The 17882-nt window shown below is 45.3% G+C and overlaps 1 protein-coding gene and 1 pseudogene across 1 annotated transcript in view; both read right to left on the minus strand.

The window, feature by feature from the left end:
• Positions 1-17882, minus strand: part of PRPF8 (pre-mRNA processing factor 8) — a 36303-nt gene that overhangs the window by 14240 nt on the left and 4181 nt on the right. The window contains exons 4-24 of the mRNA XM_036838320.1: positions 17567-17731; positions 17262-17480; positions 16918-17130; positions 16277-16402; positions 16076-16181; positions 14916-15106; positions 14651-14770; positions 14375-14564; positions 14122-14241; positions 13877-14011; positions 13400-13529; positions 12826-13022; positions 12491-12697; positions 12199-12362; positions 11932-12058; positions 11621-11813; positions 11159-11346; positions 10772-11010; positions 10409-10555; positions 10010-10220; positions 9697-9813 (exon numbers count right to left, since the gene is read on the minus strand). Of these exons, the coding sequence (XP_036694215.1) occupies positions 9697-9813; positions 10010-10220; positions 10409-10555; positions 10772-11010; positions 11159-11346; positions 11621-11813; positions 11932-12058; positions 12199-12362; positions 12491-12697; positions 12826-13022; positions 13400-13529; positions 13877-14011; positions 14122-14241; positions 14375-14564; positions 14651-14770; positions 14916-15106; positions 16076-16181; positions 16277-16402; positions 16918-17130; positions 17262-17480; positions 17567-17731 (3505 nt within the window). The remainder of the gene's footprint in view (positions 1-9696; positions 9814-10009; positions 10221-10408; positions 10556-10771; positions 11011-11158; positions 11347-11620; positions 11814-11931; positions 12059-12198; positions 12363-12490; positions 12698-12825; positions 13023-13399; positions 13530-13876; positions 14012-14121; positions 14242-14374; positions 14565-14650; positions 14771-14915; positions 15107-16075; positions 16182-16276; positions 16403-16917; positions 17131-17261; positions 17481-17566; positions 17732-17882) is intronic.
• Positions 8604-9178, minus strand: LOC118887474 (annotated as a pseudogene).

Here is a 17882-nt window from a genome sequence, read left to right on the forward strand (position 1 = left end):
AAAACCTCCGAGGTCAAAGAAAGAACCACCACCAGATCAGTAAGCTGAACAAGTCCCACAGCTCACATAAGGTTGACAACAGTTTGTGTTCTCGCCAGCCATACAGAGACTTTGTAATAAATGGGAATTAGGTATAGGCCATAGAAAGTTATCAACTTAGTAGTGGAGATAAATTAGCCCCAGAAGAAAGGGTGCTCTGGATTCACTAGAACCAAGAAGCTTAAAATTAAAAGCAAGCCTCAAAAGGATCAGACTAAACCACAAGTTACTGAACTGTACACCAGAACACAACCCAACACTCTTTAAAGGAATATAACAAAATCCATAAATCAATATAAATTACACAATTTCTAGCATCCAATCAAAAACTGGATGCATACAAAGAAGTAGGAATAAATTACCCATAAACAGAAGAAAAATCAATCAGTACAAACAGACCTGGAAACAACAGATGATGGAATTAGTAGACAAAGACCTTAAAACAGCTATTAAACGTTTTATAATTATGCTTGAGTATATAAAGAAAAACATGAACATAATGAGGAAAGAAACAGAAGATGTTAAAGACCCAAATGAAACTTTTAGAGATAAAAATTACAATATCTGAAATTTTAAAATGTACAGATGGGATTAACAACATTGTAAAGCTGCAGTAAAAATAATGAAGGCAAAATAAACACTTTTTCTGACAAACAAAAGCAGAGTGTATTCATTGCCAGTACACCTTTACTACAAGAAACGTTAATGGAAATTCTCTAAGCAGAAGGAAAACAGGGCTTCCCTGGTGGCGCAGTGGTTGAGAATCTGCCTGCCAATGCAGGGGACACGGGTTCGAGCCCTGGTCTGGGAAGATCCCACATGCCACGGAGCGACTAGGCCCGTGAGCCACAATTACTGAGCCTGCGCGTCTGGAGCCTGTGCTCCGCAACAAGAGAGGCCGCGATAGTGAGAGGCCCGCGCACCGCGATGAAGAATGGCACCCGCTTGCCGCAACTAGAGGAAGCCCTCGCACAGAAACGAAGACCCAACACAGCTATAAATAAATAAATAAATAAATAAACTTATAAAAAAAAAAAAAAAAAAAAAAGAAGGAAAACAATACCAAATGGAAATCTGGATCTACATAAAGTAATGGAGAACACCAGAAATAGTAAGTATGTGGGTAAAATGTACAAGACATTTTTTTCTCATTTTGTAATTTCTGTTAAAGATAAAAAGGTTGTTTAAAGCCAAAACAGTAACAAAGTATCACTGCATTTATAATACAGGTACAGTTAAAACATATGACAAAAACACTACAGGGACTTCCCTGGCCATCCAGTGGTTAAGACTTCTCACTTCCACTGCAGGGGGCACGGGTTTGATCCCTGGTCAGGAAACTAAGATCCTGCATGCCGTGGGGCGTGACCAAAAAAAAAAACAAAAACAAAACAAACAAAAAAACACAAACACTACAAAGATTGAGGAGGAAAATGAAAGTATATTATTGAAAGGTTCTCGTACAATATGTAACGTGATAGTAGACTAGTGGTCACAGTAAGTCAGAGATATATACTGTAAACCCTAGAGCAACCAATAAAAAACAAAGAAGTGTATTAATAAAAGCAAAGTGTGGAGATAAATTAAAATCATACCAAAACCCCACTCAATCCAAAAGAAGGCAGGAAAATGAGTTAGTTTTCCTGGGTCTCTCCCACATATATATGTTATGAAACTTTCCTTTGATTTTCTCCTGTTTAAAAAATAAATAAAAAAGAAGGCAGGAAAAGAGGAAAAAAGCAGAATAAAGAACAGAGAACGAGATGGCAGATTTAAACTCAACGACACTGACAGTCATATTAAACTTAACTGGAGTGTTTAGACTATTTGTAAGGCAAAGACTGTTAAACTGAATTTAAAAAGCAAGAACCAATTAAATGCAATCTATAAGAAGTTAACTTTCATTATAATGACACAGATTAAAAGTATAAGGATGGAAAAAGACATCCATGCACACACAAAACAAAGCTAGAGGGGCACTACTGATATCAGACAAAGTAGACTTCAGAACAGAGAATATTACAAGGAATAAAGAGGAATATTTCATGATGATAAAGGAGTCAATTCATTAAGAACATATAATACTCTAAATATACTACATACTTAGGGACTTCCCTGGTGGTGCAGTGGATAAGAATCCGCCTGCCAATGCAGGGGACACGGGTTCAATCTCTGGTCCAGGAAGATCCCACATGCCATGGAGCAACTAAGCCCGTGCGCCACAACTACTGAGCCTGCATGCCACAACTAAAGCCTGCAGGCTTAGAGCCCGTGCTCCACAACAAGAGAAGCCACTGCGAGGAGAAGCCCGTGCACAGCAACGAAGAGCAACCCCGCTCACCGCAACCAGAGGAAGCCCACGCACAGCAATGAAGACCCAACGCAGCAAAAAATAAATAAAATTAAATCTTTAAAAAAATAATAAATATATTACATACCTAATAACAGAGCTTCAAAATATACGAAGCAAAAAATCATGGAACTGTTGAAGCATAAGATTCAAAAAAAAAATTATATAATTATGCCCAACAGTATGAACAATACATATTCCTTGCTGGGGTGTCAACAGAGTTGCTTCTATCTATTGACATGTCTATGTGTGCACCAGTTGTAAAGTTCATTTCTAATTCTAGCTGTATCTTCAGGTACATGATACAGCATTCCACCTGGCACACTCCTTGGTCATCACCCATATGCAGGTTCTTGGACAAAAAGTTTGTCAGTTTGCATTTTGGTCTCAATGAGATGGCTCCCTACTCCCCTAAGCCTGCTCATCTCCTGATGACTCCCTTCTTGGTTTTCCACCTGTAAGCCAAGCCAATTATGCTTTGCCCAACTTTGACTAAATATTTAAAAGATACCAGAGCAGTCTGAACTTCAGACATTCTTCTGTGCTCAAAAAAGATATAAATTTCTGGAAAAATGTCATGTGTCTTTATGTTATAAGCTTGGATGTCTTTAACAAAGTGAATGGTGTCTCTAAAGCCAAAAATAAAAAGAGGAACCTGAAAAGGGAAATAAATCCACAACTTATGACAATCTTCTCTCAGTAATTGATAGAAATAGACAAAAGAAAAAAAAAAGACATAGGACTTGAACAACACAATCACTTGACTAAACTTAAATGACATTTGTAAAACCCAACAAAGCAGAATACAGATTCTTTCTCAAGTATACACGAAGACAGTCACCATATATGCTAAACCATAAAACAAGTCTAAATACATTTGAGAAAACTAAGATCAAAAAGAGTGTTTTCTGACCATAATGGAATTAAACTAGATACTAATAAAAGAAAAATACCTGGAAAACCCCTCAAATAATATTTGAAAATTGAACAACACACTTCTAAGTAACCTATGGGTAAAATAAGAACTCACAAGGGAGGGACTTCCCTGGTGGTCCAGTGGTTAGGACTCCATAGTCCCAGTGCAGGGGGCCCGGGTTTGATCCCTGGTCAGGGAACTAGATCTCACATGCATGCCGCAACTAAGAGTTCGCATGCCGCAACTGAAAGATCCTGCATGCCATGACTGAAGACCCTGCGTGCCGCAACTAAGACCCGATGCAGCCAAATAAATAAAATAAAATAAAATAAAATTTAAAAATACATATATAATTTGAGTAAAAAAAAAAAAACAAAAAACGACAAAAAAGGAACTCACAAGGGAAATTAGAAAACATTTTTAACTGAATGAAAATGAAAACCTATCAAAATTTGAGGGATACAGGGCTTCCCTGGTGGTGCAGTGGTTAAGAATCCACCTGCCAATGGAGAGGACAAGGGTTCAAGCCCTGGTCCGGGAAGATCCCACATGCCGCGGAGCAACTAAGCCCATGCGTCACAACTACTGAGGCCCGTGCACCTAGAGCCCGTGGTCCACAACAAGAGAAGCCACAGCAATGAGAAGCCCGAGCACCGCAACGAAGAGTAGCCCCCGATAACTGCAACTAGAGAAAGCCCACGCGCAGCAACAAAGACCCAACGCAGCCAAAAATAAATACATTAAATTAAAAAAAGAAAATCAATAAAACCAAAAGATCAATCTTTGAAAAAGAGAGCAACCACAAAATACCAAACGATATAATCAACACTTTATGGTAAGGAATACGTTTGCTAGGCAATTGTTGAAGTGAAAGATCACATTGGCTGGAGTTATCACAGGAATTAGCCTTGAGCAAATAGTATTCAGACAGGCAGGATGAAGTGACTCCTGGATGAGGTTAACAGCCTGAATCAAATCACAAAAGCAAAACTGAGCATCTAGCTTGTGCTCAGGATGAGACAACCAAGGCAACAGACCTATAGCAACAAGAGCAGAGAGCTGGGGACCAGAATGGGCTAGATCTGGGAATAAAGCAAACAGACTTCAGTGAGACAATTCCGAGTCTTAGTAAGTTCTCTGACTGTATTTGGTCCTTAGAATCACAAGCTGCATGGTTTGTATCACAGAACACTCCAGTTCTGCTGCAGTTACCAGTGCTTTATTCCCAGAAGGGAGTAAGTATGAATTCCCAAGGAGTATCACATTCCTTTAAGAATAGCAGAAGTTCCTGGGGATGAGGGGAGGCAAGAAAGAGAATAACACTGAGTGATTCCATGTACTAGGTACCATGGTAAGAACTTGACACATATTAAGTCTTCATAAAAAAAACAAATTCAATTCACATAACCTGCCCATCATGGCACATGACCAACTTGGACGGGAATGTGGAAAATAAAACTGATGTTACGATGATGGGATTCTGGGTGTTTTCTGGGTTCTGTTAGTATTTAATTTCTTTTTACTGTAAGTGAAAACATAACTGGTAGAAAAATTAATGGGAACTTTTACTGTGTCCTTTTGAACCATGGTACATTAGACAACAAATTTTTTCCATCTAAAACTAAACATATAGCTGGAGCAGGGGAGATGAACAGGCAGAGAACAGAGGATTTTTAGGGCAGTAAAAATACTATGATATTTTAATGATGGATATGTGTTCTTATACATTTGCCCAAACCCACAGAATATATACCACCAACAGTGAACCCTAAGGTAAACTAAGGACTTTGGGTGGTTATGATGTGTCGATGTAGGCTCATCCTTGGTAAAAAAAATGTACCACTCTGGTGAGTAATGTTGATAATGGAGGAGGCTCTGCACATGTTGGGGCAGGGGTTAATGGGAAATCTCTGTGCCTTCCTCTCAATTTTATTATAAATCTAAAGGTGCTCTAAAAACACAAAGTTTTCAAAAAATAAATAATGTAAAATAAAAGTCAAAACAAAACAAGAACAGAGAAATACATCTACTGCCAGGCAAAGATGTTCTTTTCCTCTTGGCTTTAGACTTTAAGTCATCTACACATGCTTAAAGGGATTCCCTGGTGAAGGACAGAGAGAATGCTGTTTGTGGGAAGACAGGGAACTCAGCAGCAAGGTGGCCTTACGGTCCTTCATAAGCTAAAGCTAAGTAGGCTGCACCTTGTAAGTCAGATGATCTAATGTGGTGCATTTCTATTTTCCTTCTGTTATTCCTGGCCCGTATCGAAGTCTTGTTTAAATGTTCCAGTCTTATTTCATAGCTACTACTAGGTCTGAAGGAGTCTTGGCTCCAAGCCTGGGCTACTGCACTGCAGGTACATAAAGCAAGAATGGGGGTAGCACCTCAAGTGCCCCCATCAGTAATAATTACAAGTGAGTCTGGGGGGAAGGACAAGAATAGCGCCACAAGGTCCAGTCACCTCTAGCCCTACTGGAGATTTCCCTTCTATTATCAACCTTGGAGGACCAAGAAATTTTATTACAAGAACTGCTTTACCTTAACACACCTCAGGAAACAAATTCCAATACTGTACTATCTGATCATAATCTCTGAGATCCCTCTAATCAATGACAGCAAACATTACAAAATCTGTTGAGTAATATAGCTTATTATAAGCATTTGTCGCAAAAGCCCTCTGAGCTAGCTAGCATATCAGTACCCTCATTTTATGGATGAGGTAACTAAGGCCCAGAGTGGGTGGGTGACTTAACCCAGATCCCAAGAGTAATGTGGTAGAACTATGACTAAACCCAGTTTGACTCCAGAACCCATTATTCTAAGGACTATATTAAACTGCCTCCCTGACCTCTGACATTCCTCCTTTACTCAGGTGCTTACCTCTCACACATATATTCCTTTGATCCCTGTACTTTTTCCCAAGGCCACTGGCCTCTTCTGGTCTCTTCCTTCTCTCCCTCCCAATATCCAGGATTCCAATAGGGGCCAGCACCCTTGATTCCCCTGCATCCAACCCCTTACCACTCCACAACAGCCCTCTGGCAAAACCCTAATCCTAAATCAGCACTACAATCTATCCACCTTCTCCAGCCCGTTGCTGAGAGCTTGAGAAGCTGAGTAGTTCTGGGAAGAGCCCACACTCACTCACAGTTGTCTTCACTCTCTTAAAACCCTCAGTGCAGTTTCTTCAACAATCAAATCACACCCTCACCACTGTGCTCAAGTCCAGCACCCCCTGCCCCTCACTCCACCCCAGGTGAAGCTGAAAAATGCAAGGTTTGTTATAACTTCCCACTAAACTTATCTACGTTCACAACTATGCAGACCTCTTTCTACTAGGTTCAGAGGATGCTTCCCTCTGTTTTCCCTTTACTCTATGCCTGCTGAGCAGACACCGTTCCGTCACCTACCACACTTCTCTGCTGCACTCTGAACCGCTACTGGCTCCTTACTGTACACATACTCCCATCACTCCCATTTAAAAATACCTGCCTTGACGTCTATCTCCCTCTAGGTGGCGTCTAATGTCCCTCCTCCTCCTCCTCCTGCTCTGGCAAACTGACAGTCCTTGCCATCTCCACTCCCTCACTTCCCATAAAGCCTCACCCACTGCAATCTGGCATTTATCCCCATGTTTCTGAAACAGCTCTTGCTAAGGTCATCCATGACGTCCTGACTGCCAAATCCAATGGATACTTGTCAGGCCTTATCTGACTGAAACACTCTTAGGCAACTGACACTGTTAAGTGCCCATCCCAATTCCTGACAGGCTTGGCATCCATGGCCTGGCACTCTCCCAGTCTGGCCACGCTGCTCAGTGTTCCCTACGGTTCCAAACTCATCCCTCTGCTCTTCTCGCTCCTGACACTTTCCCCAGATAATCTTGCTCACTCTTGAGTTTTCAACCATCTCCTTTATATTGACAGACTCCTAAATCTATATTTGCAACCCAGACATCTTCCCCAAGCTTCAGATTCCAAAGTTATCTCCACTTGGACATCCTATAGGAACCTCTAAGTTCCCCCTGGTCACTCTTACTTTCTCACCTCATTTCTCTCCCTGGAGCTTCAAACTCATAATGCTTTTCATCAAATCTAAGAGGTACCACTAAATACACACACACATATATTTATTTTGGAATTGAAGAAATATGATATAAATAAGTGCCTGCTGGAACCTCTATCTGGATGTTCTCAGGAACGTCAAACTTTTTATATCCCAAACTAAATCCATTTATCTTCTCTCCTAAACCTGCTCTTCTTCCTGTAGTCTTCCAGTTGATGGCACCAACATTCACCTAGTCACCCATGCCAAAAACGGAATGTTATTTTGATTACCTTTCCCTCTGGCATGTCACCAAAATGAAGCTCTGCTGACTGTACCTACTATTTATCAAATCTGTTCCCCTCTGCGTACGTTCACGGTTCTCATCATTTCTATCTGGGACTTCAGCAGTAGTCCCCAGACCTCATCTTTCCTCCTCTTCTGAATCCATCTTCCCCACAGCTGCACGAGTGAACCACCTAACATGGAACGGAAACCTGAAAAAGTCACTCCCACACTCAAGACCCTTATGGGATTTTTTTTTTTTTTTGGCCACGCCATACAGCACGCGGGATCTTAGTTCCCCAACCAGGGATCGAACCTGTGCCCCCTGAATTGGGAGCACAGAGTCTTAACCACTGGACTGCCAGGGAAGTCCCCCCTTATGGGATTCTTAACAAGGCACGTGATGCCCTCCATGATCTAGCTCTTGCTTACGTATCCAGTCTCCATCTCCTCCACAGTTTTACTGCCGTAAACCCAAACTTTTTATGGCCTCACACGTACCACGCTGGCTACCTCTTCATACCTCTGGCTGAAAGAATGCTCTCCCTCACCTGCCTCTCACGTGTTATTTCTTTCAGGAAGTCTTTCTCTCTTCCTCTCCCAGACTGGGCTACAGTCATGAACTTGAGGATTCTCACAGATTCCCAAGTAACACAAGAGCTCTATAAACACATTGTACTGTAGTTCTCGACTATGCATTTGTCTCTCCAACTAGGTAGTGAGCTCTTGGAAGGCAGAGACTGTATGTCACATATAGTGTGTGTGTAATGCCTTGAACACAGTGGCTATCAACAAACACAAATGGAATGAATGAGTTACACAATTCCTGTTATCTGACTCTTGGACAATATAAACCAACCTAAAAAGACAAACACTTTTTCCCTGCACTATACTCAAAAAAGAAAATGTATCGTGAGAGACTTGAGGTAAGGAATATTAAGATAAAAAAAATGTATCCTTAACAGAACTATTACTAAAATATTGGAAACCTTCTTTATATGCTGCATATTTAAAGGTATATGAAGGCCAGAAGAAAAGAAAATGCTACAGCTAAGAGTTATTCTAAGAGAAACCAGGATGATATGATTTTTTTTTTAATCCACTGAGGCATTTTATTTCTATGTATGCATTACGTTCCTAGAAAAAGAATTCCCCGTGTTTTTTGTTTGTTTTTTTCCCCTGTGTGTTTTTATGTCTTGCTTCTTTGTGGACCACAATGCCAGCTGAGCTGTCAGTACAATGAAACCAAACTGATGGGGCAAGAGCAGAATATTCTGCCATTTTTCTAGATCTTTGAGTTGCACAGCAAATCTGGGGCTGATCACATCACTACACTTGTTTAACTTGCCTGTGAAATTCACAGTTTTGCCCGTTCTGTGATCATCAATGATTTCAAATTCACCAGTGTAACCCTGCCTCATTATTAGAGTTAGAAACCGGACAGTGACTTTGGAACACAACCTAGTAACAACCTAGCACTTCCCTCTCTTTTTGGCATTACTGATGCTCTAGAGAGTACCAGCCAGGACATTCACGTGCACCATTAGTGGAACGGGAAGACAGCAGAAAAGAGCAAGGCGACTTTTTAAACCTTGCAGAAACTTAAGCACACACAGTTAACAAATCCTCAGATTACTCTTTTTCAATTCCAGCTGCCTTCGGCTGGGCCTTTGGAAACAACTGAAGGGGAAATAAACACTGAGATATAGCTCATTATACTTGCTTTTTAACATGTACGTTATGTTACTGGTCAAAAGATAAACTGTATGATCTGGATAACAAGCCTGGGGACAATGCAAAAATGGTGATTTTTGTTCAAATTTAAAAATCCAATTTCTACTCTTACCTTAACTTAGAATCATCACAACTACACAGAAGTAGGCTGTAGATTTCCTACAGGGAATTCTCAGGAAACAACTGTGAGGTGATTTGACACTCTAAGCTGCTGTACCATGAAGCATGGAGACTAGTACACTGGACACAGTTGGGAAGAAAGGAGAGCAAAGGAGGAAAGAGCTGAAAGGGATGTGAGACGGACAAAGGACACTACTGCTGTATGTACCTTGGTGAAGGTGGTGGAGCCAGAGGCCATCAGAATTTGACGCACACGGTTGTGGAAGCGCTGCATTGACTCATCATCCACACGCAGGAAACACTGAGCTGTTCGCTCCTTAGTAACCTAAACCATAAGGTCAAGGTTAACTATCTCTGGAACTGCCACAGGAACAAGAACCACCACTTAGCCCTACCCTCCCAACAGAGCTCAACCGACTGACAATGAAAAGGTGTGCAGTATACCTCACCCCCACCTACGCAGGATGTACAGGCATGGTAATGCTACTCCTACTACCCCCTGGTCCCGCTCCAGGCTGTACCTCATTCTGTAGGTTCCAGACCCCATCCTTGTGGGTGAACTCCTCATAGCTGGTGCGGCATTTAGGCAGGATGCGGCACTCAAATCCACACATGTTGAACAGCAAGTTGGGGTTGTCCTTACTGTAGACGGACACGAAGCTGTTCTCCCACTGAACTGTAGTCACTGAGCGTGGCAGACGGTTCTTGATGTCCCAGAACACTGCCCGACCCCTGCCCACAGAGAACATAGGGTCACATCAGTCTCCTAGAAGGAACTTCCCTTCAAAGGCCAGACTGATGATATCCTGACAGAGTACACCCTCCCACCCAGGACAGCACCTTATAAATTCCCTCTAATTGTCCTCTGGGTCCCTCAGGTTGACATCCTTCCAGCTCCCACGGCCCCAATTTAGACTCACAAGTTGACATCATGCTTCATGAGGCGCATGCGGGCATCTCGGGGCCAGCATTTCTTGTTATTATAGCCAACGATGTTTTCATTGTTGGGGTCAGGGTGCTCTGTCAGGTAACGCTGGATCAGGTCCCGAGCCTCATCTGCTGTGAACCTACACCAGACAAGGTGCGTTGCTGAGGGCCAAGTACACTGGGATCTCATGAGGTCTACAGCTCCACAGACGGGGGCCACCCCCAACCTGCACCCTACTCACAGGACTTCATCCCATTTTAGAGCCCCAACCCAGCAGCAAGTACAAGAGCTGCTTCCAGACGCTGGGCATATACCTCAACACCCTGCAAGGATAAGAATCCAGGCAAGCCCTCACCTGAAAAAAATATGGATGCGATCGATGTATCTGCAGAAGAGACGGATGGGGTGGGCAGCCTCGGTGGCTATGTCTTGGAAACTGAGAAAATCGTTTGGCATCTGAGGGGGCCCAGCCATCTCACTGGCCCGGTGCAATCCCAACACAAGCAAATCCATAACCAAGCCATAGTACTGTACGATGAATGAGGCAAACTGCAGGCCTCTAATGATCCCATATGAATTCGTATGGTTCATGTCCTAGAAAGAAAGACAACTCTTATCCATGGCCAAGTCCCAGGCTTCTCGGGGCCCATCCTCTTTTGCCCTCCCCCCAGCAAATCCCAACTCAGTGGGCCAGACAACCACCCCTCCCCCAATTCCTTGCCACCCTGCCCCCAAGACACACCTTGTAGTTGATGACAACGTTGTTCTTGGCTGTCATGTAGTCGGCTATGTTGTGGTCTACGATGAGGCGCAGCAGCCGATTAAGCAGGGTCAAATCTATCTTCTCATACATCTTCTCAAATCGTGACTCCAGCATGACGTTGCACTCGCCCTCACTTGTCTCCCACACGTCCTGCAGGTTATTGATGCCTGAGGAGTAGGAAACACAGGTCTCCAGCAGGTTAGAAATTCCCTTTCAGAACTAGTGCCTACAGGAGCTATCACATTCATAACCCGATCACACAACCACTCCATTCATTCATCTGTATTGCTAGGAGAGTCAGCTGTGCTCAATGTAACATCAACACCGTTTCCTTGGTACCATGCACCAAGAAAGTAAACTAATTATGCTGACTGGATGAGATTTTTCACACAGAACTTAATTCATCTCCCTTCCTCAAGGGCAATTCCAGAAAAGTTTTACCTTGGCACCACTTGTAAACAAGCAGAGGAGGTGGTTCTGTGTCAGCAGGCTTGATCCAGGGTGGGAAAAGGCGGCGCTTGTCAGCTTCATACCACAGGTACTGGTCCAGGTAGGCGTCAGTTATCTTCTCCAGTGGCTCCACATCATACACGGGCACCAGGTGGCTATAGAGATCCATGAACTCAATGCCCACCTGTGGGACAAGGAAGCTGGCTCACACCAACCCACCAATCACCTGAGGCAACCTGCCACCCTGGGTGCCATGAATGAATCACAAAGCCAAAGGAAAACGTGGCAGGTATCTGACTCACTTCTTTAAAGGCTCTCTGTGTGAGGAGGTGACGCTTGATGCGGGACAATGCCTCGTGGGGGTTGTCATAGGCTTGCTCGATCAGACCTAGCTCCTCCCTCTGCGACTGGTTTAACCGAGACTTCACACTGACAAGGCAAGGGTAAAGGTCAAAGGGAAAACCAAGAAGAAGCCATCCCCAGAAAGGCCTTCTTTCTTTGGACTCTGACGATGATGCCATTCTCCCCCCGTCACCTCCCCACAGGAGCCTGTCTACTCTACTTCTCACCTGTAAGCTTCCTTGAGCCGCTCCAAGGCCAAGATGAGCAACTTGGTGTCGTGCTTGTAGGAGAGTGGGGGGAACGGGATGGGTGAGAACCTACGGCTTTCCAGCCAATGCACAGTGGTGGTATACACTGCCACCGCTTCTTCTGCTGTGATGTAAGGCCCGTCCTGCAAGGTGGACATGAGAATTAGCTTCCCACCACAGCCCAGTCCCACCAGGGCAAGGTACGGTCCCAACTTTGCAGTCCACCCTCCTGCCCACCCCCGCACACCAAGCCCAGCCTACTCTGCCCAACCTTTAGGTAGTTGTGCTGCCGTTCTTGTTCTGCCTTCAGGTAGAGCCGAGTGAGGCGTCCCAGGTTCTTTTTGCAAACAGTCTTGTCTACAGTGGCCCCACGGCGGATCCGTTCTCGGTTGTAGTGCGCAGTGTTGGTCCACCAGTCAGCCTTGGCCTTCACGTATCGAAGAATCATATTCTCTATAGGTGTTGGCAAACCAGGGACCTAAAAGTGCAAAAGGCACAATGAGAAAGTGATGGGAGCCACATGGCCCCCTAAGACATTCCAGAAGTGGTCATCCTGAGCCCAGGAAGATGATGTCTATGCCTCCTCGGAGTTGGGGAGACACCCACCTTCCAGGGAATATTGGCCTTCCAGCAGCGCCAGGCTTCACTGAGGTGCTGCAGGATTGTCCGGGCCTTGTTCTGTTTGATCCCCTCAGGCATCATGTCCAGAATGTCATGCATCACAGCTGCCCGAAGCTCAAGGTCAAAATGTGACTCCACTCGCTGCTTTGTTACGGTCTTTGCCACCCCCTTTGAGTGTCGGCCTAGAAGTGTAAGTGAGTAAAAGCAAGATTTGTTGCTCCTGATAAGCGTCTCTACCTTCATGCTGCTGTTTACCATGGTTATAATGAAATCAGTAAGTATAAACAAAGCCCAGCACATGCAAGACAAGATACGTCAGATATTCAGAACTACGCTTCTGAGGAATTTCCATCCTGTAAATGCTCGATAGCCTCAAGGCCCCAAAGCGAAGCCCAAGACCCAGAATACGAGGTCAGACTCATTGGAGACTGGGTCTTAGAGGCAATCCAACAGGAAGGGATTCTCAGTCTCGAACAAGGACAAGGGACAGAACAGGAACACACATGATCTACCCTTGAAGTGATAATGGGAGAAGCTGGACACGGAGAAAACCACTTACCTTCAAACTGCCGGGCCAGGAGGTTACCCAGCCATCGCTCCAGCAAAGGGGTGATGCCACGCATGAAAAACAGCCAGACCCGCCAGCCAGCAGCCCAGAAACCGCAGCCAGGGCCCTTCCCTACCGGGCCCTAGGATTCCAAGCAGAAGTCAAGAATACAAGTTAGCAATTCATTCAGACAACAACAGAAAATTGGGCAGAGGTGGGGCAAAGAGCACATATATGGCAGTTAAGGGAAAAAATGGGAAAACTCTGAGACCTCCATATCTAAAATGGAGTAAGTGAAGAAACCAGTCACTGAGATTCTCTATTTAGACCTAAAAGTAGGCTTTGAGCGGAAGTGTTGAGATTCACAAGATGAGGGCAGTAATGAAACACTCAGAGCCTCTCTCCGAACAGGTGCCTGGAAAGAGTCCTGACTAGATGTAAAAATTAAGGTGGATCTGAGAACATGAATATACGAGGGCAGGGTCCTACCGTGTTGAAGCGGTAATAGATGAGATGCTTCAGGTCCTTGCACATGCGAATCTGCCGCATCAGCTTGTATTTGTACCGGTACATGCCCGTCAGCTGCCCCACGTGCGCAAAGATATACTGCAACCCATCTGCCAGCTGCAACACAATTGCCCCATCAGGCTTTAAGCTAGAGCCAGATCCACGATCAGCCCAGGCTTCACCCAGCTTCCCCACCTGGAGCCGGGACTGGGAATTCCTAGCCTCACCTGGAAGGCATCCACATTGCCCAACCGATACTGCACATGACTGTCCACCACCAGCTTAGTTAAGCGCAGAACCTCTCGACACAGATGGAAAGCATTCCCAAAACGAGATTTCTTTCGTTCCTGGAAAAGAGGCCAAGGACAGAAACAACGTTAGTCAGCAGCAGTCTGGACTGGATGTATGCCCTCCTTAGCGGCCAGGGCAAAGCCAGTCTACCCCTCAGCCCAGGAGACCCCTAAGGTCCAAGGCAGGTACCTTGGTGGTGAGCGTCTTGACGGGCTTGAGGTTGAAGTTGTAGTCCAGGTGCAGATAGTTGAGGTTTTTACGGTGAATGAGAAGGTTGAGCATGTTGTAGCCCTGGCGGCAAACCTGCAGCCCCACCTCCACCCAGTCCAGCTTTGTAGACTGAAAGAATTTGGTGGCTTTGAAGGAACGGAACAGATACCTGGGGTGGGAATAAGGAGTGAGAGTTAGACTCCTGATTATCTCTGGAACGGAAAAAGTCTGAGTAGGGGCCCTAGGGCACCTCACCTCTTCTTTTGCGCTTTAGGGGGCCGGTGCTTCAGGGCATTCAGCACATAGTACTTAAGCAGCTTCTGGTAGGAGACCCTCACTTTCACAGGCTGCCCAGCAGGACAATGCTCCCGATACCTGAAAAAACAAGCCCACCAGAGCTTGGCCCATCTCTCCTTCCAGCTGCTCTGCTAAAGGCTGTACGCCCACCCAGCTGGAGTCTTTCCTCCTGTACATCCACTACCATCCGCGCCCCCCCCACCCCCGCAGGTAGACGCCTTACCAGTTCTTGACAAGAGGAATGTCTAGGGCCCGGCGGGTGCGACCAGAGCGTAGGTTGAAGGGCCGTGGGGCCCAAAGCAGGGCAATGCCATTGGCTGTATTGTCTGTGTAGAGGGGTGTGTCTTTCAAGAAGGGCTCCACAAACTCTGGGAGCTCAAACTCCTCGTCGTCATCTGGCAATGGTTCCTGACTCTGAAAGAAGAACCCCCGAGGGTGTATTTAGCTCCCACTGAACTGGGCAGACACTTGGGATCAGAGGGAAACTCTCTGGGGCCAAGTGCAGTGGCTACATCTGCCATGGAAACTGAGCTGCCTGACAAGAGAAACCCTGAAGGGCCAGGGCAAAGGGGGCCAAGGGAGCAGAGAACAAGGCAGGGCCAACCAGGAAAGCAAGCAGCACTCCTCACATCCCAACTGGCTCACCAGCAAAAGGTCTCCCAGAGGACCCTCCAATACCAGGAAGAGGTGAACACTGCAATCACCTCCTGTCCAAGCTCCAAAAACTGGGCTTGGGGAAGGAGATCTGTTCATGTTAAGAACATAATGGAACATGGATCAACATCAAAAACATTATGCTAAGTGTTAAGACACAGCCGCAAAAGACCACATACTGGATGATTTCATTTATATGAAATATCCAAAATAGGCAAATCTACAGTGACAGAAAGCAGATTAGCAGTTACCTAGGCAAGGAAGATTCAAGGGAAATACAGTGACTACTAATGGGTGCAGGGTTTCTCTTTGAGGAAATGAAAATGTTCTAAAATTAACTGTGGTGATGGTTGCACAAGTCTGTGAATAAACGAAAAACCACCGAATTATCCACTTTAAATGGGTGAATTGTGTGGTAGTGAATTACAGCTCAACAGAGGATTTAAAAAAAAAAAAAAAAAAAGAACACACTGGAAACAGACCAGAATAAGACCACGTAGAGTCCCAGAGGAGAAATGATAAAACCCAAATGGATAATCACAGAAACAAGATAATACCAATAACTTGGTCTGAGCCAAGTGCCAAACTCTCACGTTAGCTTACAGCTAGAGGGGAACACTTAAGGATGGAAAACATGTCTCCCTCTAGCTGAATTTTTATCTAGTAATGCTTCTGCTCGGACAGGAAGTCTCTCTTGAAGAGCTGAGGTCAAACGTCCCTTCCTCTCACCTTGACAGAGTGCCTATGGGAAATTGGGTTGATCAAAGGATCAAAGTAGAAAGCTGGCAAATCAGGATCCTCAGTTTTGATGAACACAACATTAGGAGTGTGGTACCTAAAATGAAAGAAGAGTCAGCCAAGGTACTCCTGCCCTGGCCCAACCTAAATGCCCACCTCTCCTTTCCCCCAGCTAGGTTCTAGCTCTCTCACCAGGTGAGGTGGACATGGTGTGGAAGGTTGTTGTACAAGTAAGGAAAAGCAATCTTGTACTCAGTGCGGATGGGCTGCCGGATGATGATCTTGTTAATATCATTGAATTCATTCCAGTCTTCATCCCTAGGGTGCAAAATCAAAGATGAGCAGACTAGTTGGCCAGTTTGGAAACTACAATGGGATCTTAAGGATCAAGATGAGATTTCATGGGACTTCCCTGGTGGCGCAGTGGTTAAGAATCCGCCTGCCAATGCAGGGGGCACGGGTTCGAGCCCTGGTCCAGGAAAATCCCACATGCCGCGGAGCAACTAAGCCCGTGCGCCACAACTACTGAGCCTGTGCTCTAGAGCCCACGAGCCACAACTACTGAGCCTACGGGCTGCAACTACTGAAGCCCGTGAGCCTAGAGCCCACGCTCTGCAACAAGAGAAGCCACCGCAGTGAGAAGCCCTTGCACTGCAACAAAGAGTAGCCCCCGCTCACCTCAACTAGAAAAAGCCCGGTGCAGCAACAAAGACCCAACGTAGCCAATCAATGAATGAATGAACGAATGAATGAATGAATAAGTAAATTTTTTTTAAAAAGATTAGATTTTATTTAACCCAAGGTACCTAAAATCTCTACTCTCTCCAACTTACTGTAGGTTGATGTCTCGGACAAGAGGCTCAAATTTGGGGCCTCCAGGAATGGCCATATTGAGTGCCTTGGAGGTAAAAAAGGCCTTCAGATCAAACAGATAGAAGTAATTGTCATCTACCAAGTCTGTCAGGAGCTGATTGGCCAGGCGGTAGAGAGTGGACATCATAGGCAGTGTGAACTGCCAGCGTTGGTAAGTGGAACCATTCACATACCTAGGGAAAAAACAGAGGCCCGTGTCAGGTAGATACACTAGCTAGCCAAGCCATACTACCCATTGCTCTCCCAGGACCCCTTCTGGAGTTCCAAAACCCTCACAGGAGTGGTAACTCCGACCATCACTCACTTCCGGCTGTCCCTCAATGGCTGGTGGTCATAGAACCAGTCCAACACAGGGGCATCTTCCTCAGGGTCCAGCTCTAGCTGAATGGCCTCCAGTGGCTCAACATCTAGGATGTTGTCAGCATAGTCCAAAGGCGGCTCCTCATCATCAAAAGGGGGGAAACGCATCCTCTTGAAATGCCTCCTGTCTCTTTTTTCTCGACGCATCATAATCCACATTGACCTGGAAGTCGATAATGGCACATAACGGTTTCTACCCACTGCCTCCGCAACCACCACCACCACACACCATGTTCCAGCCCTTCTCACCCCCACTGGGAGATGTAGACAGGTTCAATGACCCAGGGAATCTCATTGACAAAGGAAATGGCTCCAGTGATGTGGTACAGCACAGGCACATCCCGAATCTGCTCCCAAGGCATAGGCATGTTCTCCAGGAGTTTGAGGACTGCATGGGGCATGTACTTTAGGGCACTGCAACAACAGAAAGACAGATGATTAGAAGTGACAAGGTGTTCTGCTACCTGTGCCATGCAGAGAAGCCACAAGGTAGCACAGTATCACATTCCACAGAAAACCGGTCTTACAGTCCAAACCCCCAAAGTTAGTACACAGGCCCTCCGTG

Source organism: Balaenoptera musculus, chromosome 20 (genome assembly GCF_009873245.2).
Source record: "Balaenoptera musculus isolate JJ_BM4_2016_0621 chromosome 20, mBalMus1.pri.v3, whole genome shotgun sequence".
Taxonomy (NCBI): domain Eukaryota; kingdom Metazoa; phylum Chordata; class Mammalia; order Artiodactyla; family Balaenopteridae; genus Balaenoptera; species Balaenoptera musculus.